The following is a 24,700-nucleotide window of genomic DNA, read 5'->3' on the forward strand; positions in this document are numbered from 1 at the left end:
CCCCTTAAAAGGAATCCTGTTTTCATGTCTTGTTCATGTGGTTTTGGTACGAAAGAAACTTTCTGATAACCACTGGCACCTGTTGTTGGTTCCCTGGAGCTGGTATTCAGAACAGTTTGTTTGCTGGAATAGACTGGTCGTTTCCAGCAGCAGGTCTCAGGAAAATACAAGTAACTTTTGGTGTCAGCTGGGGTTCCAAGATGAGGATGTGGATTTAGTAGAGGAGAATGGGAAAGGAGCTGGGGCTAAAACCTGCACAGGACTCCGCAGCCCATGCTGTGGCTGCACGAGTACATGAAAGAACTCGTTTGTGCATAAGGGTGGAGGACTGCTCAATTTCTCAGCTTCTGCTACCCTCCTTATTGTTTTTTTCCCTCACTTGTTCTGTTGCCTTCAACTCTGCAAATGTTTATGCCCTTACCTTAACTTACTGTACTTTGACTGCTCTGGTCCCCTTATTTTTAAAGATGTGATTGGAAAGCCCCTTTCTCCCCATCTGTCTTTTAAAAAGTCGTAGTAAACCTTGGCTTCATGGCTTTCTGCTACGCTGCAGCTCTGCTGTGCACGTGCCAGTTAAAATAGCTGATTCTTTGTGGTAGCAGCATATAGGATTTTTTACTGCCATTATACTAAGAAACCACCAGATATTTAAACACAGCTGTCCTTGGTAAAGCAACGGAGAAAAGCTTGAGGGAATGGGAATAAGTCTTCTAAATTCCCTCCTAGAACTACTACGCTTTTGTCTGGGGGATGGCTAGGGCTCAGCATGACAACTGGATGTGCTTAAAATCGGGATTTTAGCATTGAGGGTTGGTTTATGGAACTGGTCTGTAGAAAGTCTATTGATGTAATATAGTAATTCTCAGTATTCTAACATGTCCCACTTAGAGTGAAATACATTTTATTTGATAAAAGACTTCATCAAAACCTTCTTGCATAAACGATATTGGTAAAGGAGAAAACACTTTTTGGGGTAAGTTGGTTCAGATTTTTCTGCATCTGTTAGGCTTCCCTGTACTTAGGAGAGTTCATAAGATGATTTTGAAAGTAATTTAGGAAACCTTCACTTTGATGTCATTATTACTAAAATTCCCGTGGTTGTTTGACTGTTCCTATTGATTGTGTGTTTAATTATTTAAAAACAAAGAGTTTAAAAATGAGAAATAGGCTTGATCTCTCCAGGACATAAGGGTCACTGATAAAATTCAGACAAGGCTACATATGGCATCCTCTTACTTATTCTAATGTTCCCAATTGTAGATGGTGCTAAAGAAGTGCCAGACTATTAAATAGCTAGTTATTGATGTTTGGACTATAGGCTCAGGCGGTATAGGTACAAAAGTAATAGAAGTGGAATATTTTACTGTGGTTTTATTTGGCAGTTGCTCTTTGGCACTAATCACATAGGTGCCTCTTCTGTCTTGAGTAATACTTAAACGTGCTAAGATATGTAATGGTGTTAAGAAATGTTTTATTCAGCAGAATAGTTGTAATCTGGTAAAAGCTGCAGTGCCTGACAAAAGCCCTTTTTCTGGAAGGCACCTGTTTGTGTTAAAGCTTTTTTGTGATCTTGCATCAGCGTAGTGAGCAAATTCAAGAAGCCAGTTGGTTTACAGAAAAAAAACAAGATGAGCTTGTTTGACATCATTCAGTGCTGTCCCTGTAGAGCTGGGTCAAGTTAACTCAAGACAGATGAGTGTAATCAAGTAACATTATGTGACATCTTAATATTCTGAACTTGGTTGTGCTTGTGCTCCTCCAGGAGTTGCTGAAGACCTTGCAGGAGTTGGTGTTTGTGCAGAAACCGTTCCTTCTGGAAGGAAGTCTGTCCCTTCCCTCCTGCTATGCACTGTTCAGGAACCAGTATTTTGAATTTTGATATTTTTAAGCATGGGTTAGTAAACCCTGAACCATGAATTTGAAAGCATGACTGAACTTAATGTTTTTGTTGAAGGAAGTTGCGTTGTTTTGTGTGCCGACTGAAGATGCTCAAACGATCTTGGGTATGACATTGGGTGTATACCTACCTCCTAAGCTTGCTGTTTGTGAGTCTTGCTTGGGGAGCATGGAACTCATTGTACAAGTATTTATCATCTTTGACAGGACATTAGCAGCTGGTGTTGACTTTGCTGCAAAAGCTACAGCATTCCAAGTGCTTGACCTATAGTGTACGCTCTGAATTAACTACCAGTGGATGGTTTCAGAGGGTAAGAGCAGATGACAGTATATAAAACAGATTAAGAAGTCTAATATACATATACTAAATAAGAGAAGTATCTTCCGCTAGTTATTCTAATTTTCATGTAGTATACCACGCTGATGTACACTGTTAATTTAAATGTTTCCGAGCTTGGATGGTCAGACAGTGCCTGAACTGCTTGAATTCTTTTTTTCTTAGTGTACATAGGAGAGTTGGAGACTCAAGTAACAGAAATTGTCCCGTTCCTCTTGAAGTGCAGGTAAAGTACTGGACGTACGAAATAAGCCAGGTATTCTAAAGATGTTTCTTGATGTGAACAATTTTTCTTAACAGCTGTAAAATAACAACCCTTCATTTGGTACCATAATAGCTGAGAGGTGAGGAAATAGTCAAATTTTGACTTTTTGTGATGGTGAAGATCATTCTCAGTTGGATGTATAGCAGCTCGCGGATACCCTTTCACTATGCTTCTGTCTTTTAGTAGGTGCGTTAATAAGGTTTGGTGCAGCTAATCATGAGGGATTACAATTCATTGAAGAACTAACAGGGAGCAGGGTGAGGAAGTGGGAAAAAGATTAATGTCTCCCACTTCCTTGATGCTGCATAGTGGCTGCTCCTCCATGTATGCACAAAGTCTTGCAGCATTGAACATTCAGTATAAGCAACACATGTACTAACCAGAGGAAATAATGAAATACCGTGAATTTAACTTCCAGTTATGCGCAGATGACCCTGTTTGGCATGCCTCTTAATCGTGAGCCCAAAGCAGCTGTTTGAAAATATATTGAGAAAAGAATGTTTTTATTGGACGGTTTAGCTTAAAAAAACCAACTACCCAACAAACGTATAGGCCTTGACTGTCAAAATGAGCATTAATTCTGGAGGCCTTTGGTTGACCAGATCGGTCTTTCAAATGAGAGATAATCCTTTCATTTTCATTCATCTTTTTTTCTATTCAACAGTTCCTTATTTAGAGAGAGGAAAGTGTCAGACATAAAACTGTTTCCAGTGTAATTTTCTTTCTCTTTAAAATTTAAAAGTCCTTGGAATGATGGTTTGGACACTTCTGAGGGATGGGGTTGGGGTTTTTTTTTTTTTTTTTTGGACATGACTTTTGGATCGCATGATTAGAATCAAATGTAATCTCATATGGACATTTAGAACACGTTTATTTCCCATTACATTTAGCTCACGACTTTGACAAAACTCTTGGCAAAAAGTGAAAGGAACATTAGTGATTCAAAATGTAGTAATTTTAAGGGAGAGAGTAATTCTGTGTATTGTAGGTAGCTCTGGTTTGGGTATCTCATGCATCTTAAGCCTTGCTATCACCTTTTTCTAGTCTAAAAATAGATGTCACCAAACTATATTGGGTGAAATATTCTCTTAAATTAAGAAGGGGAATACAGCTGATGAGGTGCAAGTTTTGTTTCAACATAGAGCAAGTAAACATAAAGCAAAGATGCTCCTCCTTAGTTTTTTTCATTCCAACTTCTTTTGTAATGTTGCAGTAACACACTTCTTCAGACTTTTTCAAAATGACCTTAAAATTTTCCATGCTTCAATGACTAATCATTTTATTGCCAATAGAAGCAATTTCAACTGTTGCAATTTAATTGCAGTATTTCATTAGGAGGGACAGACCTTATGTCATGCAAATTACTTGAGCAAGGCAGACAGAAAGATCAGACAGAAAGGGATAATCTTGTCAAGGCAGGTACGTGTTGTGTACAGGTGAATATTGTTAGTCCGATGTAATTTGCTGCTGGTTTAGTGACTCCAATGTGATTTTAGCTCCTCGTATGTACAAACAAGTATTTCTAAGGCAGTACTACATTTTTCTTTTTTTTGGGGGGGGGGGAGTGGGGAGTGGGGGGGGAGGGGATTCTGCCATCTCCAGACTGAAATAAAGTATTGTTTATTCTCAATTCCCCCTTTATCAATTCTTGATTAGGCTATTGCAGTTACTCTTTTATGAATTCCCTGTCTTGTTTGCTTTAGGAAAAGTGTTCATAGTTGTACAAACAGTGTTAGCTTTGTAAATATTGCACAGTGCAATATGCTAGTTGTATTTTTGATCTTTTTTTAAAAAAAACACCCAAAACTGGCTTCCAATAAAAGGTTACGTAGTCTGTTTTTTGTGCCTGGTCTTGCTTCCAGCTGTTGACAAAAGTTTTGTTTCTCATTATTAACTTTTGAGGCTCTTTGGAACATGCCACACAGCTTTTAATTATAAAAAGTAATCTCATGTTATGTAGTATCTGACTCTCTCCTTAGCAGTATCTAGTAGGGAAATGTTTGTAAGGTAACTTTCTGTGAGATGAGACTGAATTAAGTGTTGACCTCTCTAGCCATATCTTTTTTTTTTTTTCTTCAACTGAGGAGAAGGAATATATTTCATTGCATTTTATGCACCAAAATTATAACTTTAGGATTAAACTCCCTGAGGCTATGGTGACACATTTTTCCTTTTTTATTTCAGGCAGCTATTTGGGGTAAGTGACAACATGATAGTTGTCTTTCTTGAAACTGTTGTTATAACAACATATAATTAAAAAAAGTCAGGCAGTTATGTCCATATGACTTGTGTATTACTGTACATAATAATACAAATAATTTTGTGTAAAAACATACCATGAAAAAGAGTTGATACTTCTGCTATAAAACTCTGCCAAATTAGTATACCAGCTTGTCAATTCTGGACAGCTGAGTTTAGGTCTCACGTCAAGAAGTGAATTAAATGAAAAGGTTTTGTTTGTTCTTATTTTGTACAGCAATTTATTGGTGGAGTGATTTTTTTAAAAAAAGATGCTTTTTTCAGGAGCTGTCCTTGTTCTTTTCTCTGAGAATTTCTAGGAAGCCAGAAGAAAGCTTTGCCTTCTCTGCTTTTAAAAAGGAGGTAATTTTTGTCTTCTGCCACATGCTGGCTAGCTCAGATGAGGAGCCTCCACGTTGGGCTATGTGCAGGCAAGGCCCGTGGCTGTGGCTGGCGGCACGGTATTGGGGTGACCTTGCCGAGCAGGAGAAAAGCCACCTTGTCTCTTTGCTTGTTTTCCAGCCAGCTAACTGGTCATGTGTGGGTTGTCCTGCTGCTTTATAAGTGAAAACAAGGCCAGATAAACCCTTCGTGACAGTGGAGATAGTGGCTGTCACACGCTAAATCTGCTTCCCCACCCACTTTCCAGCACAGCCAGCCTTGGGGCAGGGTGATGGCAGATCTGCTGCCTGCCTTCCTCCGGGGTAAGCCTGTCTCCACCCCAGGAGGAATGCGATGGGTTTCAGTGGTGCAGGCCAGCACGTTCCTCTCTCTTGGGTTAGAGTTACCGCCAAGCTCTTCAGGACTTCTGCCTCAAAAGAAAAGGGGGGAAAAAAAAGGAAAACCAACGTTTGTTTTTCGATGTTGTCTGGGGCTTGGGATTTAAAAACAAAATAAACGTTCTGTAGGTGTTTATTGCTGACAGTAGGAGTTCACAGGATTAGATTTGGGGTATGGAATAAGAATACAGGAAGCTATTCAAACACAGTTAATACCCCTGCCTTCAAATAGACCTTTGATGCAATCAACACACAAGAATTACAGTCCATTTGGGAGAGTTATTAAAAGGGTAAATACACATGATATCAGATGAAAAATTGATTTTAAGTATCAAAACGGAATGATACCCATATATATAAAAAAAGCAATTCTGAAAATGTGTCAGTTTGTCGTTTTCCTTTTGTATGAAGAATAACTGCACTGAGTCACGTAATGTGCTAGACAAATGTTCCCATTCACACTTAATGCATGCTTCTTTTATAGTTTTCTGACGTTTGTGTTTCCATGTAGATTCTTAAGCAGGATCAGATGTGGTAAAGAAGCTGCGCCTGGCTTTGGGATGCTGCAGGGCAGGATTGATGCTTTGGAAGGACTGCTTTTTGAAACCAGTTTGTGTAGAGCATGTGAGCAATTGTTAATCTTGATGAACTCTGAAGTCTATACACAGAATCTAGCAAACAGTTATGATTTTTTTAAAAAAAGCATATAAATATTTGTGATCCTTAAAAATATGGTGAAATACTGACAGAAAGCCTGCCCCTTCCCAGCAAACACTGAAAATTAGGAAAGAAGTGGTGGGGATAATTTCTCTGATGCTCACAGTGGTTATTGTAAGGATTGTTATTGTGTTCTTTTTATCAAGAAACAGCTAAGAAGGAGGATGTCAAAGTAACGCATGGACTTGAGGTCAATCGGCAATTTGTCCTTGTGTAGTTCAATTTTATTTTAAAAAAGTGGGGAAGAGGGGAGGGTATGGAGTGCAGTTTGAAACAGGAGCGGCTGGAGTTTCCCAGGATAGATGAGGCAGCACTCTGCCATGTGGTGTCCACGTCGGGAATGCAGGAGATTCCAGGGGGCTTGGAGAGAATCCCCCAGCTGTAAGCGTGAGTGCTTGGAGGTCTGGGGTGTGATAAGAGGAGACTTCTAAAATGTCATGTTGTAACCGGTTCCTTTGGTTCGCCTATGCGATCCAGTCTTTTCCTAGTTCTGCTGATGTGCGGGAAGTGTCAGAGGTGGGCTATGGATGTGACCTAATCTGGCAATTCTGCTTTCCTAGAAGGTAGTGATCTATATGAACTTGATCAGAGATACAAGCCACAAACTGACAAAAACTTATCCCTGTTGAATATATAACTTGTCATACAATCCCATGATTTCTTGTGGTGCTCTTCGTTTAAGACATGTTTCATCCAGTTATGTGTTATACATGGTGGCATTAGATAAACTTTTTGTTTACAAAATCCTGTTGCTAAGGGAGATAACGTAAAGAAGTGCAAGAGTAGGTATAAGGTATAACAGTAAGTGTATCTTCCTGTATCTTGCGTGTTCTAATGCATTCCCATTTACTGTTTCTACACAATTATTGCTGAAATTATTTGCATCATGCTACGTGGATAAGTTTTGCAGTCTAATGACTTGTTACTCAGTGTGAAATAATGCCCTTAAAGCTCAAAGCTGAGGTCATGTCATGCTTGTAGTTATGACCTATCTAATACAGTTGTCTTTGTGCACAAATGAAGTTAAATTGCATAAGCTTGTCAGCACTATGAAAAATAACTTGTTACTCTTAACTACTGAAGGTCTGTCAGCAGGCAGAACACAGTTATATGCTCTCAGGAGTCAGTCGGTACTAAGATAAAACCGGTTTTTGCCTCTCTGGAGTTTTGGGGAGGGAAGGGAGAAATGGGGCAGGGGGAAGATGTAAAGTGAAGAGTAGCATTCAAATGACTCACTAGTGTAAATTGGGAAACTTAACCCTGGTTTCATCCCAGGGTAATTTTGTCCTCAGACAAGTAACTACAGAGTTTTCTGCTATGGTGTGTACTTCAGTGCTATTCACACTCCTTTGCGTTTTTCCTTGATCTGCCGGCTCTGTCTTTGAATCTCTACAGCTCCAGGAAAAAAAAAAAAAGAGGAATTTATTGTCTGATTTATAAAGAGAGTGGCAGGAATATCTACTGATTGTATAAGGGAGGCACCATCACCATTACATAAATTTGATAGTGTTCTTTGGTGGTGTTTTACAGTGCAGCCATAACTGACTGTGACTCAAATCTTCTTGTTTGCTGTTTTAGCCTTGGAAAGGGCACGTTAATTATGCAGACTGTTACTGCGATTTAAGAAACTTACAACTTTTGCTAGATACGTACTGCTGAGGGTTGATCTAACGAACTGTGGAGGGGAGGTGCAGAGTCCTAAGCAACACTGCTGAGATGCCTGATTGCTTCCAAGAACTGTTGGGAAGGCAGTGCTATTCCCATCGGGGTGCTTCTCCTGCTTTCTGCTTACGGGAAGAGGTTTTCTTATCAATCTCTGCAACCGGCATCTGACAGAGCTGAAGTATGTTCCTACCTCCCTTAGCTGGCTGGAAAAATGAGCCTTCTTTCTGTGCGCCTTTCGATCCTTTACTTCTGGTAGCTGTTGTTTAAAGGGAGGGCAGATGGAGTGCTTCTCTCTGAAATCTCTGCTTAAACAAAATAGGGAATAAGGAAGACCATGATCTGTCCTTTCCAAATGGGAGACTGAGCTGGACAGATGTTTCTTACTCAGTGCTAAGGAGGAAAGTCCCTGGCTAGGGGCTCTAGGATGAGGGTTAAAAGGGGAAGAAATCCTATGGGGGCTTCCTGCCGCGATGATCGCTTCAGCCCTGCACAAGTGAGAGAGAAGATCCAAAACTTCTGTGTCTCATGTCCTTTCCTGCTCCTCCTTCCTCTCGTTGCAGCTATTTTGTGTTTATTTTCCTACTTTTAAATTGCATAATTTAGTCCTTCGTGTCACTTCCTAATGTCTGAATCATAGGTAGCTCTTCCTGCCTGCAGTAAACAAACATTTTATTCCTGGCACCTTTCCAAACGTTGAAATCGTATTTATGAAGGTGGGGGGGTCCCTCTGGCAATGTGCTTGGGAAGCTAATTCACTTGTGTACAGCTTGGATAAGCTGCTTACTGCACGCTTCTGTGGCCAACTGATTCCCTTGTCTTTCCAATCTTCTGAACTGATGTAGCTGCTTGGCTGATCAGGACAAGCAGGTGAATGGTAGCAAATGATAAAAACAGAGTATAAACAGTGGTTTACAAGCTTCTGAAGTTGGTGACATCAGCAACTAAGGTTGCCTGAAGTCTTCCTGCTGTTGGTGTTGCCTCTCCTCTCTCTCATACCTTGCATGTATGTACGCTGCTGAGATACACAGTGTCTGCCATTTAACCAGTCATCGCTTGTGATAAGCGCTCCCTGGCCTAACGTTAGGGCTTTGCTCATGTTTTGGATTCTTTCACTGCAAGGCAAGAAGATAACACAGGGCGTTTTGGGGCACGTGGTCTGCCTCCATCAGCCTTCTGGACCTCTTAGGCCATATTTGTAAAACCTGCAAAATATGAATGTTGTATCCTCACTGTTGCTATTATTACTCTTATTTCTAAGCTTTGAAAATCCTTCATTTTATTTTTGAATTGACTGTGACTCCAGAATGATGCATAGAAGACACAGCTAACACCCATGGGGATTCCCCACCTCTCCTGACTTGCTTGCAGTCTCTCTTTGCTGGTTTCTGTCCTTTATGGGGAAAATTCATCTTGAACTGTGACAGACCAGCCTCACAGTGTGCTGAACACGACAGCCCCTACATTGCAACTACATGTGGAACGCTTAAGTGGGCTTAACTTGGTAAATGGAGACAGCAGAGGAAAGATCCGGTCCTTGTTCTGGTACCTTTTTGTTTGTACCTTCCCATCCATCTGTGCATCCTCACTTCCCTCTCTGATTCCTCCTACTAAGATGGGAAGAAGGTGAGACTAAATCAAATGTATTTAGGACAGGCTAGATGAGATAAGAACACCCTGAACATACCGACTTCTTAATTGTGCTTTCTTGTAAAAGAGAGAGAGCGAGCGCCTTCATTTCAGCAGTTACAACTTACCTTGATTTTTGACTGTGTTGCGTATAGCAATGGGAAGCATATTCTCCATGCAGATGATTAAAAAAAAAAAATTTGGCAGGTTGTGCCAATAAAACAAAGCAACAGAATATTACTCTAGCCTAGTTTAATACCAATTTCAGAAAAGACAGTTGAAGTGCAAAAGAACCTTGCTGTTACATGCCATAGGAATGCCTCATGTTCCAGTTTCTCCTGGCTGAGGTTGCATATGCACAGGGGAACAGGGTTTTCCTTTGTGCCTTTATTCTCATTCGGTCAGTAAGGGAAAGGATGGAGTTCCTCAGAAAGATAAGTTTGAGAGATTTTGGACCTGGTCGCTGATCTTAGAAGTTGTGAATGGATTGGATACCCTTTCTGTCATCATCACCTACTTACGCTATTTACCTGTGTGTAAGGAAAGAGTTTACATTTCTTTCCACAATATGGGAGGAGTTACTGATTCCTATGGTTGGGGTTGAAATGAGTTTTCTGTATTTGGAGTATGAAAGTCATTTTCTTGGGGGTGTGATTTGCGTAATGATCAGTGCTAGGGAATTGGGGAGAAGTGTGATAGAAGACGGTATCCTGTTTATAATATAATCTAGTCTAAAGTGATGGCAACCTGTTTCTTCATAACAGTATACCATGTGGGAACTGAATGTGGAAACAACTATATGAAAATACTTTTATTTTATCAGTTTGTTACATGCATTTTGGAATTCTTGAAACTAAATAGTGCATTCAAATAAATGCTGTGTTAAATAATGTAGAAAATACTTTTGTGTCCTTTGTACACTGTATGGTGAAAGTTTTGCTGAATCAGAAGCAAAAATTTAAGGGTTGGGTCCTGTAATTATAGTATTACAGGATCTGTCTACTATTGCCTTTTAATTTAAGCTTGTAATATAAAGTATTTCTGGTTAGAATGAAGATAACATTGACCAAAGTATAATGAAACCCAATTTTTCAATCATTTGCATTACTTTAAGTTGTTTTGTGATGTTTCACAGTATTATTTTATCGGTTCTAGTCAATAAATATCACATTGGTATGCAAATCTTTTAATTTGAACTTGAGGTTATTAAATTGTACTCTTGCATTTAATTTCAGTGATTGCATTATTGTCATTCATCTAAGGTGATGACAGTCTTGCCGCCTCAAAGGATGTTAGGCTTTTTGTTTCATTAAGAAGGTATAAGTAGTAGTAAAGTCAAATCTGGTGGAGAGTTGTATGATTTCTAGCAAATAGTTAAGCAGTGCTTTTGTGAGTTGCTTGTGAAATGCCAGTAAGTCTCAATTTAAAGTGCAAATACTTCTCTAGGCAATTGGACTACACAGCCTTAAGTTGCTATAAAACACCTTTATAGTGTTATGAAAAAAGTCTCGCTGAGCTTTATACCAAAACTTGTAACTCTGTGAGCAGGAGTAAGCCAAGAAAATGGTTGAGACTGTAGTAGAAACATGCTTTCCCACGAAATAAAATACAGGGATGTAGCCACTGTAATTGTGCAATAAATTATCATAAATGTGATGTCATAGTCTTTGTAACTTTCTGAAGGGGTAGTCTGATTTTGAAATCAGCCGAGTAGTGAATAACAAGCCTCTGAATTGGCCCAGACAACAGCAGACACGTCTGCATCATTTTGGGAAAGCAGTCATCTCCTTAGAGAATTAAAATATTTCAAAATAGAAGTTGTTGACTCAATGTGTTAATCCTGGCTTTTCATGAAGAAGTGCAGCATCCCACACTGATTAATTATTTTTTTTAACAGATCCCTAAACTACCAGCTACATAGGTAAAAAGAGACTGATTGAAAGAAGGTTCATTGAGGTCATTAGATGTAGTTCCTCTGAACTGCAGTTATCCCCCAGTAGCATTCAAACAACTTCTTATTCATCTGCAGAAGGTCCCCAGATGTAATTGCAGGATTGTAGTTTTTGATTTACAAGGATAATTTCACAGGTTTGCCCAAGGGCATATTGTGAAGATTAGGCAGAACCCAACCAATCTTTAAGGTTACAATAGCATAATTCAGAAACTTTGTTTCATGTAATTATTGTATGTGATAACAAGGACATATTGCTTGAACCCTAGCTATTGTTAGTCACGCATTATCTCTGAACACAAAAAGACAAAATGAGAGAGTCCCCTAAGTTGTTTTTTTATAGTTCAGGATTAAATTTTAAGTATTGTTAATGAAATGGTTTGAAAGAACATGTTGAACTTCCATTGAGTGTGGTAAAACTTACCTCAATGTCGCAACAATATACATTCTACATATACTAAAGCACAATGTATATTTTTCAGCTTTTACCATAACCTCTTGGTGTGTATGTAGTAATTAAAACAATTTAAACAGCTTAGAAATTAGTGACGTGGAAACATAAGATATCTTTTTGCCTTCCTAGTAGGAAAATTTTCACAGCCATCCCTGTATCCTTCAGGCAAAAACCTGGGTAAATAAATAAGTCTTGCAGTATACCTGGAAGGTCATCTGTAAGGGGGAGGAGGGTGTAAAACTCGGAGCCGAGAGCCTTCACAGAAAACTATCTACTGGTACATCTCCACGTTTGGGAAGCCTTGGCTTCTGCCTGGTTCAGTCTTTCCTCATGACTTGTAGAGATGTCTGCAGAGGCCTCCAAGTGACCTTTTCCAAGCTGATTCTTGTGGTAATAGTTCATTCATTTTTTATAATTTTTCCCCTTTCATCTTTATTCACTTTAGAAACAATCAATAACTCCATGCTTGAGCTCTTGTATTTAGCCTTGTGACACTATACCCTGCTACTCTGGTAACTTGATTCATGTCTCTACTACTTTCTTCTTTCTCTCTCTTTCCCCCCCCCCCCATTTCCTTTTGGTCTCACTTTGCCTTGGGGATCTGCACTTCTGTGTTAGCTTGTATCCCTTCATCTTTGCTCTTTCTTGCCATCAACCCTGTCCATGGATGACTTCCCACGCTCACTTTATGTAAGTTTTACATCAATGGCACATGCTTCAGCCTCTCTGCTCCTAAATGCTGCTGCCTCTTCCTCTCTGACTTGTCTTCTGTATACTGCTGTGATTAATGTTTCACTACCAAATGAGGTATATCTTCTGTTTTCTTGGAAGTTGCCTTTGCAGTTTGCGTTCTCTATTCCTTTAAAATACACCCACATTTTCCTAACGATTAAATCTCTTGACCACTAGAGTTGCCTATTCCAGGAACATGCAGATGACATGGCCCACGTTCGCCATTGGGTGGGCATGTAGACTTTTTCCAGACAGAACCAACTACAGCTGGTGGTCAGGCTTGCTAACCGTATTGTAGGTCCCTAAATGCAACAGCTATTTTCTTCATAAATTCACTGAATTTGGACTACTTGATTAGTTGTATTTAAAGCCTTTCATAACTGCACTGTAGCTCAATGGAGACTTATATCTCATTATTTATCCTGTCTGCTTTAACAGATTTATCTCTTTGTTTTTAAACTCTGTGCTAAGTTTGCAGCAAACTGATTAAACTGTTTTCTGAAATATTAGAACTTCAGAGCTTTTTTCATTCAGTTCTTAATTAAGGCTAATTTCTTCTATCACGTGTACAAAAGATTTGTAGGTTATTCTATTCATCTGTTTATTTTTGTGAAATGCTCCCGTGTCTAGAACAGTAAGGTTTGGTTTTGGACAAAGAAGATGTTAGCGGTGAAGATACCTGTTACTCTGGGCATGTTATTTTTTGATGTGTTATTTGTCATGTTTAAAAATTACAATTATAATTCCCTGCCCCCTCCCCCAATGGATGTGAATGCCTTATAGAGCAAAATAACCAAAATAACTATTTTTCCCGTTTTCTTCTGTCTTCCGTCTTTCTGAGATTGTACATCGTGGAGGGAAGGAACTGTGGATGATATTTTCGGGAGAGTTCATGCAGAGAAATGATCCCATCTCTCTCTTTGCTTGGAAAGCATATAGCAGGCTTTAAATGCTCATTTTTAGTCTAATGTGGGTAGAGTGAGAGATTCCTTTGTAGCTAGGACTTTGCCTATATCCATTAAGGCTGAAATGGCTTGAATTTGTGCATAGAAACAATTCACAGAATACATAGTGGAGAGCATGAGAATTATCTGTGCTCTGTTAGGAGCACTGCCAAGATAAACTGTCTTCTGTATCAGCTGTAAAGTTTCTTTGTGGTCATCCTTCAGTAAAGCCCCAAATAGTGTACATGACTCAAATTCCATTGAGATACAAAAGCAAACACAAATATGAAAGCTGACCCCTGAAAGAATGCAATTTTAACTATAAAGCCAAATTTTCTTGTTTGATGATCTCACTACTAATAAAATAAATATATAATTCCCCCCCCCCCCCCAAAAAAAAAAAAAAACCAAACAAACCCAAAACGCAAAAACCAACAACAAACCAACCAACCTGAAGCCAGCAGAATCTACCACATGCAGTCCCTCATCTGAAGCGGGTAAAAAGCTTTGGAGTCTTCGAGTGCTTCCTACAGCACCAGTCTTGTCTTCCCTGGACACAGCCCCTGTCAGATACTCTTCTCCCAGCCTGTGTCAGGCAAGTCTGAAGTGATTTGGAGCTGGGAGATACTTTTAGAGGGGTGATATGACCACTGGGACTACTGCTTTCTGTTTTCACAAGTCTTTAAAAATGCTCTAAAGATGATGTGTGACAAAATAGACTTAATTACTGCACAGGAGGGAATTTCTGTATCCCAAATGCCATAATGTGATCCAAGCCTGTTGCTGTCCAAGCAAAAGTAGTTCAAATGAGCCACCTCCCCAGGGTCCCTCACGTACTGACATAGTTCAAGGTACCAATGGCTGCTGCTGCTGGAGTTAAAACTGATCAGCATGTATGTTTGAGTTTTGCAATGACAGTGCTTGGGGGAAGAAGATAGAGCTGTCTGCGTATAGATGTGAAAGTAACCTGGCAGTGGTCCAGAGCTGTTTGTGCACTCTCACAGTTGTTCTGCTGCATCTCTCTGTGCATGGCATTCCTGGAACGGGGGGATGGAGGAGATGATGACTTGTTATTTTCTGATCTTGCTAACCTGCAGTGTTCTTAATGGGAATAACTGGAAATGAAGAGGCTACTCAGGTGTAATGAGGTTTAACTAATGTAACCAATGTTTCAACTTGTTCTACTGCATGTTTGCTCTAAGGCTTGTTTACGTATTGTATAAGCCAAACTTGCCTGTCTTGTTGGGTGAGTGTGGTTAAAATCTGCAGAGCTAAGTGAATGTACTGTAATATCTTACATAGCACTAACAAAATATGCCCCTGTGGTATGACACATTAATGGCATGTGAAATCTATATGCTTTTGAGACACACCTCATAATGGTGATATCACTTTTTTGCAGATTATGGGAAATCAGACATACTCAAAAAATATTGTAACCGTCCTTATGTATTTAAAAAAATAAACCAAAGGTGATGGGGAGGCAGGAACATGAGTTCCCAAGGAAGGTGAATGGAAGTTCATGTTTTTCTTATCAGTGGTCTTTAGGCTTGTTCTGAAATGAATTGAAAATGTCTGTATTGATGGACACTTTGTATCAAGTGAGGTGATTTTATTTTATTTTTTTTTTAAACTCTCCCCTCTCTGCCCCCAAGCTCACTGCTGCCTTGAACTTTTGGTGAGCTGTTGGAGTTCGTCATAGGAATATTTTTGGTATTTCATATAATATAGCTACTATGAACAACTTCTTTCACTGAGAAGATCTAGTGTGAAAAGAATGTAATAGTCATTCAGCATAACACTTTCTATGCTAAGGAAAGTTGTTCCAGTTATGTGTTTTTGTGTTTTATTTTTTTCCTCTTGGACTAAGCTTAATGAGTTAATACTAAGCAAAAACTAGTAAAGAATTTTTCAAGTAAGCCAGTTAATCAGAGCTACTGTAAATTGATCTGTTAAACAGAATAACATGGAATAAGTCTGTTGTTTGAACCAAGTTCTGCAGTTAACATTTTTTTTGCCAGTTTTGTTAATGAGAACTGCTTCAGCTACAGAATCTGGGTTGTTGTAAAAGGTTTGGTTTTATGCTTAAAATTGCTTTTTGTTGTCTCTTTTGAACACTAGAAGGTAACATCTGTGTGTTTCTAAGAACCTGAAGTTTCTCAAACAAGAAACTTGAAGTTTCCAACAAGAGAGTCATATCAGAAATGCTATCTAGATGAAGTATTTCATTATAGCCCATTGATTTAATGACCTTTGTAGAAAACTGTTTTGATAAAATAGAAATATTTAACTGTTACTCCTGTCACAGTGAAAAACTAGATATTTTAATGTTAACATGAAAACAATAATATTCCTTCATGAGACTGGAAATACAGCTCCACTGAAACAAAATATTTCCAGATTATTTTTTCCCTTCTGCTCTCCCCACTCTCCCAGAATGTTGGAAGGAAATGCAGCTTCATAATCCTGGGAATTCCTGATTTTTTCCTATTTTGATACCTTCCTAATGTGCATGTCATGGTTTGCTTAGACTAGACTGTCCACAGTTTTTCAGGGTAACTTAAAGCAGAGATAGTAAGCATGCTCATGTATTGCTTATGCTGTGGCTTAAACTCAGTTTTTCGGCGTAGTTATCTGGCCACCTTAATCTGTGTTACTGGAAGAAGGTTTGTGGAAAACGCTGGCTTTTATAACAGGAGAGGCCATGAACCATAGTGATTTTTATCTGGAAATAGTGGTTAGAAGGGAAGATGTTCCCTTGTTTGAAACTTCCCAGTAACGTGTTTTTTTCATTATTTCCATTTTCAGTCCAGTTGTTTCGAGTGTCATGTAAGAAACTGCAGTTTTCAGACTACACTGATTTTAGCCCAGTGTGTGGGTACCATAGTGATGAAAATTTGGCTTTCCCCTGGAATCCAGAGATGATGATGGAGCCAACTAGAGTCTTGGAGCACTGTGGAGATGCTATGCTTCACACTTCTTTATTGCGCTCTCTGACATTTCTGCGTGTCTTGGGTGGAGAAAGCTACAGGCAGAAGTTCAGCATTGAAGTAAAGGAGACTGTGACTGGTGATCTTTTCTCTGGAGATAGAATACATCTGTTTAGCAAACTGGAGGTCGTAGAGGAATTCCTTGTTGTTCTTGCTGCCTTGAATTCAGAAGACGCAGAGAAGAACTGAATAATGTGGGCCAAGTGCACTACAGGTGATTAGATGGCCTTGTATATTTACATTTGACTTATTATAGTATAGTCATTCTTCTTCGTCTTCTAAAATTAGCAAAGCACAGCACAATTATAATACTTTCATGCTTCAGGATAAGCTTTGCATTTCATTAGTTCATTGGTTCTTATTTATGCTACGTCAGTTCAGGAAGAAAAATGTTAAACTGGAATAACTTGTTTTGAAAGTTCAGTACAAGTGTGTGCTTTCTTCATCTGTAATTTTAAATCTCCCACCTTCTTCTCTTAATGTAAAAGTCTGTTTGCCTCGTCCTCTATGCTAAGTTGTAGACTTCACCATGGAGCAGCATCAAAGCGGTTTATTTGCCTTCAAATACATGTATGTATTTGATTAGACTTTTTAGTTGACACCCCACTAAATCCTCCCTTTTTTCTCCTCCCCCACGTAAATATTTTTAGGGCAAGATTTACTGGTAAAAATAGTAACAAGATAGAGACACCTTGCTTTGGCTTAGTTATGCTTTTCATTCGAAACTGGCATTTGTGCATCTGTGAGGCGTGGCAGCGTTTGTCACCCAAAGGGCCGATGCTGGGCCAGCAGCACCGTGCTGTGAATAGCCGCTGGCCAATGGGCAACTTTCTTGTCATATAAGCTGCGGCCTTCACTGGCAGTGAAGCACAGGGTTTTCTAACTGTTCTGCGAGGAAATGGGGTTAGTAATCTGAGGGCTGGTTTTCTTCTTCTCCCTAAACCCTGTCCAGTGTAGGGCTGAAGGCTGCTCCTTGCTCCTCCCTCCCCAGCTAAGGTTTCGATGGGGCTCTGTCTTACCCTGGATGTCACCTTCCGAGGAGACCGCCGCACAGCTACTGAGTGCAGCCGGCTGTCCCGAGTCCCCTGGATGTGCCTGCCCACCCGCTTTGGGCTGGCACCGCTGGTTTGCTCAGGCACTTTGTGTCTTTCCCACCTGGGCTGGACTTGCGCTTGGCTGGTGGGAACGGCGGGCGTGGAAGATGCCCGTGTTCCTATGGGAAGGCAGGCTGTGGTGTTTGTCTTCCTTGAACACCACTTTAAAGGTAGCTGGCAAGGAATGCACGCTCTTTCAAGATCATAGTCTTGTAGTATTTTTATGGACACTTTGAAAGGCAAAAGAGCGTTCAACTGGGTTAGCGGGCAAATAAATGTATGTGGCCCTGGGGCCTTGTGCGCTGTTTGAGGGTTGTGCTAACATACCTTTCAGACAAAACCAGAAGGATGAGATAGTCAGTAGTCACATTTCTCTTCCTTCTGTGACTTGTTGCAGAGCCTGGAGTGAAAAATGAAACGCTTGTGCTTCAGACCACTCTACAGAATGCGGACACATACTTCATCTTAGTATCTTTCCTTGCAGTTGATGTTAATGGAAGTAACCTTTTTCGCCACACGTTTTTCTTGCTCACAGGCTTCTGTGTGACCTTGTAGTGAAGTCATAAAAGCTTGAATCTTTGCTATCGCAATCCTTGCCATAGCAACATGCGTCATAGCCGTATAATTATTTATTTAATGGGTTTAATTATGAAAACTGGGAAAGGCACTTATGAAAACTGGATCAGGTAGGGGAAAAAAAAAAGCACTAGTTTTAAAGTAAAAAAAAAAAAAAAAACCAAAAAACCAAAAAAACCCAAACCAAAACCCCAAACAAAACAAAACCACCACTTTCACAATAACCTGAGACAGAAATAAGTTAAGTACTGGAGCCTTTGTTTTAAACTACTTTCTTCCCTGCTTGCCTTTTCCTCCTTTTCAATTGTTTTTTTGTTTGCTGTGCAAGAACTGTGCAGCTGCTTCAGTGATTCCCCCCTCCATTTGCAGACCTATAAATACACTTCCTTTGTCATGTTGTTTCCTAAGAGCTTTGCTTCTAGACAGCTTTGCTATTTAAAATTTTTTGTCTTTGAATTTCATACGATCATGTAAAAAATAATTAGAAATCCTAAAAACAAATGCTCTTTATTAGTCTTTACATTTCAGATTGTTTACAGCTTTCTCTCCTCATGTTCAGAAATCAATTTTACTATTGACAAACCTTTTCAGAAAAAACTTATCTACAGAAATAAAATTAGAAGTATTTAAGAACATATAGACACTAGCACATGCTTAGAATAGAGAAACTATGTATTTTTTTTAACCGTGAGTGCTATGCTCTGGAAGATTTCTTCATTTATTATCAGTGTATACACCAAAAGTTACATGATCTCCAGCATCTTACAGTAGTATCCTGGTGGAATGATCTCTGATTAATAGTTGTTCCTTTTCCTTAATTCATGAGGGAAGAATGAAATGAGACAAATAACTTTATTGATTCCGTTTCAGACTTACACATTGTGAATCTTTCAATTTAAATCAATAGATACCTCAGCAACTATAGCAGAAAAATACCGGGACTCCTGGCAGAGATGCCCTTCCCAGTGTCTCTGCCTTCAGACTGCACTGGAGACTTGAATGAGAGCGGGAGCAAGTGGAGTGCGAACATCAGAGCAGGTCTTGGCCGTTTAGAATTTTATAGACGGTTCTTGCTACAAGTACATTAAAGGCTGGTTGCGTAATATGACTTGGTGATAGAGCAGTGAATCCAGGATGGGGCTAGAATTTCAAATTTGTGAACTTTTGGCATGGAGGGAAGGGTGGGGTTTTGGAAGGAATTTCATTAGTTGGATCGTGATATAAAATGCAAAGACTTTTGACTGAATAACTCAAAAACTCACTTGGAAGAAGTTTTCTGTTGAAGTTATTACTTGACTCAGAAGCCTTCATTAGTGGATATTCCTGCTCGGGCCTGATGCATGGAAGCAGAATTTCCTTTTTTGTTGTGTTTGTTTGGGTTTTTTTTTTTTGCAATGCTGAAATGTGAAACCTTTCCTGTTGGCATGCTGACTGACTTAACCGCTTCTTTGGTAGTCTCTTTCTCTTTGTGTAGGAAGAGGAGACATCCACTCCTCTACTGTCTGCAGTGAGCTTTGCAGGACATAATATTTTTTCCTTGGAAAATTACTTCTTTGCTTTTTATTCCACAGATGTGATGCAAGGCTCTGATAGGACCCACAGAGTGATAACAGTATGTTGGGAGAAAAGTCTTATGTTAACTGTTCCATCTGTTTCATTGCTGTTGTATCTTTTTGGCTATCTATGAACTGCATTTTGGAATTGCAGTGCTTATGAGAGAGTGCCTTAGTCTTGGGAATTGTCTTGTGACATTCTTCATAAGAGGAATCAGCAAAACCCTTTTGGGTTAAAAACAGGCCAAAAAAAAAAAAAATGTAGTTCTAAAAGTAGACTGTGGGCTGGTGAATGCTCATTGGTCGAAATGCCATGTGAATGATGGATGTACTGTTTAATGTGTGGCTGCCAACCACCTGAGGGCCACTTCATTTGTCCCTTGGGCTACAATAGTGGAGCCTCAGAAGTACAGTTCTGGAGCTTTGTGAGGTTCCCAGATAGACTTGGTGGTGGTCCAGCAAAGCATACTTTTATATTCCTAATTAATCTTTACCCTGCATTGAATCCAAGCATAAATTTAACATTCACAATATTACTCTGTAAGTTTTGCTAGGCCTTCAAAGAAAAAAAGCCATACCAAGTTAAAAGTACTAATGCAAAGGTATGCAGAAGTGTGTACAAACTTGTAATGTGTGTGTCTCTCTCTGCAGCTGTTTTGACTTAAATGAATACTGTCTCCCTTAGTCAAACATCCAAAACTTGGAGGAAACTTGAAGTGGAAAGTCTTCAATTAAAAATAACAGGAGAGCTCCCTTTTGAAATCACTACACTATACTGTCAAACTGGATAAGCAAGAGCTATCTAAGGTCTTTCTCAGCAACAGTGACAATACCCACAACATGCTGTGGAACTCAGGACATCTTGTTGGTGGCTGGCTGGAATCTCCAGCAGATGCTTCTCTATTAGGTTGAACTTACCAGAGCTCAAAAATTTGTTACTTGGTCTAGTGCATTCGGAAGGGCAGGTGGAGTTCTGACAGTGTCGTTTCTTCGTAAGCTTCTCCTCACTTTTCTGGAGCAAATGGGTCCTTCTACAAGTCTGTCCCCACCCAGAGTTTATAGTTGCTGTGGGGGAGTGTGTGTATGTATTTTTTTGTGTGCAGCAGAAATATAGCACATCCACAGTGGAGCTTTTTGCTATCTTGTTGAATGACATTTTAAGAAAAGATGGGTTTGTAGAACAAGATATGCAGAGGGACTTCTTTCTCCTTTGTTGCTTATCTCTGCTGGGTTCCTCTTCTCTTGACTTGATGAATGTTTCTCCTTCAGACAGATGCTTTTGTTCATATTTTGGTCTCTCAGTATAGAAACTTGGAGAGTAGCTGGCCTACAACAGCAAAAAGACTGTGCTTGAGAGGAGAGGTGGTTTACAAGGAGCTTTAGAAGTGAACCTACACCTGGTGAGAAGGGAGTGGCAGGAATAACTTGCACCTAAGAAAACAAACAGAAAACCCCCCAAAGGAATAGGAGAACTTAGTAAGGTTACAGTCTCTTCATCTGCCAAAGTCAAGGTCACTAAATTCACCCTTCGCTTCCATAAAGCTTTCACTTGGTATGGGAAGCCTCAGCATTATAATCCAGAAACTACTGAAGAGAAACACTTTCTTCCTTTGCAGTCTTTATCTCTCTTTCTTGCCTGTATCTTGACAATTAAACCGTATTTCTTCAGAGGAAGATCAGATGTTCTTTTAATGTTGCAGCAAAACTGTACCACTTAACAATGTTTTCATGCATAATGTAATCAGCTTGATTGCTTTTTAATATGTCATTCAGACCTACAGTTGCTGTCAGCTGGGCTGAATCTGTTCTCTTGGGGAATTTCAGTAGTACTTTCTGGTGGGTCATAGCACCTGATGGTAACAAGGATTTTTTTCAGAGCTAAAATGGTGACCTTGCAGGGGAAAGCTGAAGCAAGTTGTGGAAGAGGTGCTGGGTTCTTGGTCTTCCCTTACTTCTGCAGTGATGAGGGAAGAGCTGGATGGAGTTAAGGCTCTCTGTGCCTCGTGTACCAGACAGCACAGCTGCACTGGTGTATGACAGGCATAAGTGATTCTGGGTACATACCTTGCAGCTTTTCTCAGGTGGAGAAGCTGAAGGGGATGGATTGGCAGCCTGGAAGCTGGGCCTCTGAGAAGTCTTCCTTCTTGGGTATTAGGTGTGCATGGCTCACTATGGTTTGATCACTGCAAAACTAGTACCAAGCTGTAACAGCTTTAAATGCTGTTCTGTTTACTTTGCAAATCACAGTACCAGGTTGCATTAAGAGGCAGGGTTTTCCTTTTTCAGTGTTTTGTTCTTGACAGGCTTTATTGACAGTATGAGGTGTGAAAATAAGGCATGCATGTGGCTGTGCTTTTTTCCTTCCCCATCTGAGTGTAGTAGCATATCAGCTCTAATATGAATATGATCTCGCTAAAATAGCAGCTGGTTGAGTGTGGGACCTTTTAATGTAATGCATTCTTGATTAGTTGTGAACTAGACAGGTTTGAGTAATTAAGATTTTAAGTTTTCTTATTGGTATGTGTTGTTGGTCCTAGAAGATACAGGTGCTTGCATTTCTCCCTCATTAAAAGGAAGTGTAGACCAAAAAACCCAAACCCATGTGGGCTCATTAGAAATCTGCAAGTGACGTATGAAAATGCCAAATGTAATTTCTTACCTGTGTGTGCTTCCTTAAGCATCCTATTATAACTTAAGCATTCAGAGATCTTTCTCGTAACAGCAATGCAGTTTTAAACTTCTGTGACAGGGTGCTTGGCTGCAGCTTGAATGAGTTAAAAATGGTGAGAGCTGTTTTATATATACTGGGCAAAAAGAAAAAAAATTCTGACATAATGAAGTGCTTGTGAAGTGTCCTTAAGGAAAAAAAGTTCTGTGTGGGAGGGTGAGGAAGGATTAAAACTGAGACAGTAACCCCCCTCCCCTCTTTTTAAAGAGATAAGGCTTTCCAAGTAACACTGGAGAAAAGAACAAATATCACTAATTAGAAAGACATAAGGATAAGAGAAAGAATATTGGTTAAAACAAGACTAATAACTCATCTCTTCAGGCTGATTCTGCACTGAATGTGACTTGTGTAAAATATAGATATTGGTTTCTTAATGTCATGTCTGCTTCTCTGGTCTTTCCTCCTCCCCTCTTTTTCTCTGTAGAAAACTTCTTGGCGAGGCTATCGATGCAAATTTGACCTTTTAAGTTTTTGACTGAACAGCTCGTGTATCAGGAAATAGCTCAGAATGTGCAAGATAATTTATTGCAGGAATTTAGTGCATTTTATCACTCCTTGAGACTTCCAAGGCCGTTTTTAAAACCCATGTCTTTAATCTTACTGTTTACCATGAAGTTCTGCTTGTCAAGTGTCCGTTCGAGGTGCTCGATCATGTGGCTGGTGTGCCTCAGCATGCTTACTGTGGTGAGACTGAGGAGGCTGGGTCCGGTTGCCTTGTAAATACCTTAGTGTTTGAACAGTGACAGCTACCCAGCAGGGAGGGAGGATGTCTGTCTGTCTGTTTTTCTTAATTTGAACCAAACTTTGGCCTGCGTTAGGTGGCACAGCAGGTGCTGGTGTTGATAACACTCCAGTGCTGGTCCCATGAGAGCGAGTGGGTTCCTTGCTCGGCTGCCTTCTGGCAGTGGTGGTGGGGGGGGGGCTGAGCAGAGGGTGTGACCCCCTCCATTTTCTCTCGCTGTCCCCTGCCTATTGCTTCTGTGGCTGTATTAATATGGAGCAGTTGAAGTCACTCAGTTGGCTGTGGGCCAGCCAGTGCTGTATGTGCAGCTTCTTGTGAAGACCACTCTAATGCGCAGAGTGGTGATGTGAGTCAGAGATAGAGAGGGGCAGCGCCGAGGGAAAGGTATGTCTTGTCTTTCTGTCCTGTTGTCTTTGGCGTATCCAAATCCTGCTCATGCGCTTGACATTTCCTTTCTTCTCCTTACTAGCCTGCCTTTCCATCCCACTGGGATAATTTTACTTTCTGGTTAGACAAACGGACGCTGTTTTGTAAGCTAATGGTCTGTCTCCATTAAGTCATTAAGCAACTGCGTTTCATTGATGAAAGTCTCGTTCAACAGACTTGGCGTTTAAGGTCAGTGGAGTATCTCTGTGTAACAAAAGGGCAGGTGTGCAGCTATAAGCATATCATACAAGCCAAATCTTTTAAAATCGTAGCAAGAGTTCCTTTGCACATTACAGCTACGGGTAAAATAAATAGAAGTAGCAACTCGGTTCATCTTGAAAGTCTCTTTATTTACTTTTTCTTTTGGAAAGAGTCAAGCTTTTTGCCTAAAATATTGTATAGGTTACTAAACGGGTGAAACAATCATGTGAAAACTGAAGTCATGTTGACAGGGATTTTGTGTCATAATTCAGTAAACCCATTTCACAAGCCTAGAACTTGGTATTTCTCTTTGCTTGTAATCTCAGTGACTTTTTACTTGGATGTAATGAGACTTTAAATGTGAGGTGAAACACTAACTGGATTTACTATGGTGTTTAATATGCTTTTCCTTGAAACAATGTTGGTCAACTTTTAGAGGCAGCAGTTCCTCATAATCTTTTTATGAGCTCTCCACAAGAACTATAATAGTAAAAAGGAAGAATGTTTGAAAACATACCACAGAAAGCTAATGAAAAAACCCCAATGGGTTATGCTTCCTTAGAACATTTAGCTTGGAGGGAAAAAAAATCCTATTGGGGGTTTGGTAACCATCTAGATTCTCATAACTATCTGAAAAAGCCTAATAATTAAAATACAGTCTTTGCTTTTAAAGTAACTTTTTTAAACTTGTATGATACCGCAGTGATTTGTGTTTAAATCTGTGACTACTAGTTTACCAAGACTATTGCAAAACATTTTGTTTCTTCCTAGTGCATTAGATAGATG

General features: G+C 39.8%; 1 protein-coding gene across 5 annotated transcripts in view; it reads left to right on the forward strand.

The window, feature by feature from the left end:
* Positions 1–24,700, forward strand: part of GAB1 (GRB2 associated binding protein 1) — a 101,228-nt gene that overhangs the window by 3,335 nt on the left and 73,193 nt on the right. The window contains exon 1 of one of the 5 annotated variants that reach the window (XM_074867387.1): positions 2,340–2,459. The exons of the other annotated variants lie outside the window; for them this stretch is intronic. Coding sequence (XP_074723488.1) covers positions 2,355–2,459 — 105 coding nt within the window. The 5' untranslated portion in view covers positions 2,340–2,354. Of the gene's footprint in view, positions 1–2,339; positions 2,460–24,700 lie in introns of those variants that run through there. 5 annotated transcript variants of the gene reach the window in all.

This window comes from Strix uralensis, chromosome 4 (assembly GCF_047716275.1).
Source record: "Strix uralensis isolate ZFMK-TIS-50842 chromosome 4, bStrUra1, whole genome shotgun sequence".
Taxonomy (NCBI): domain Eukaryota; kingdom Metazoa; phylum Chordata; class Aves; order Strigiformes; family Strigidae; genus Strix; species Strix uralensis.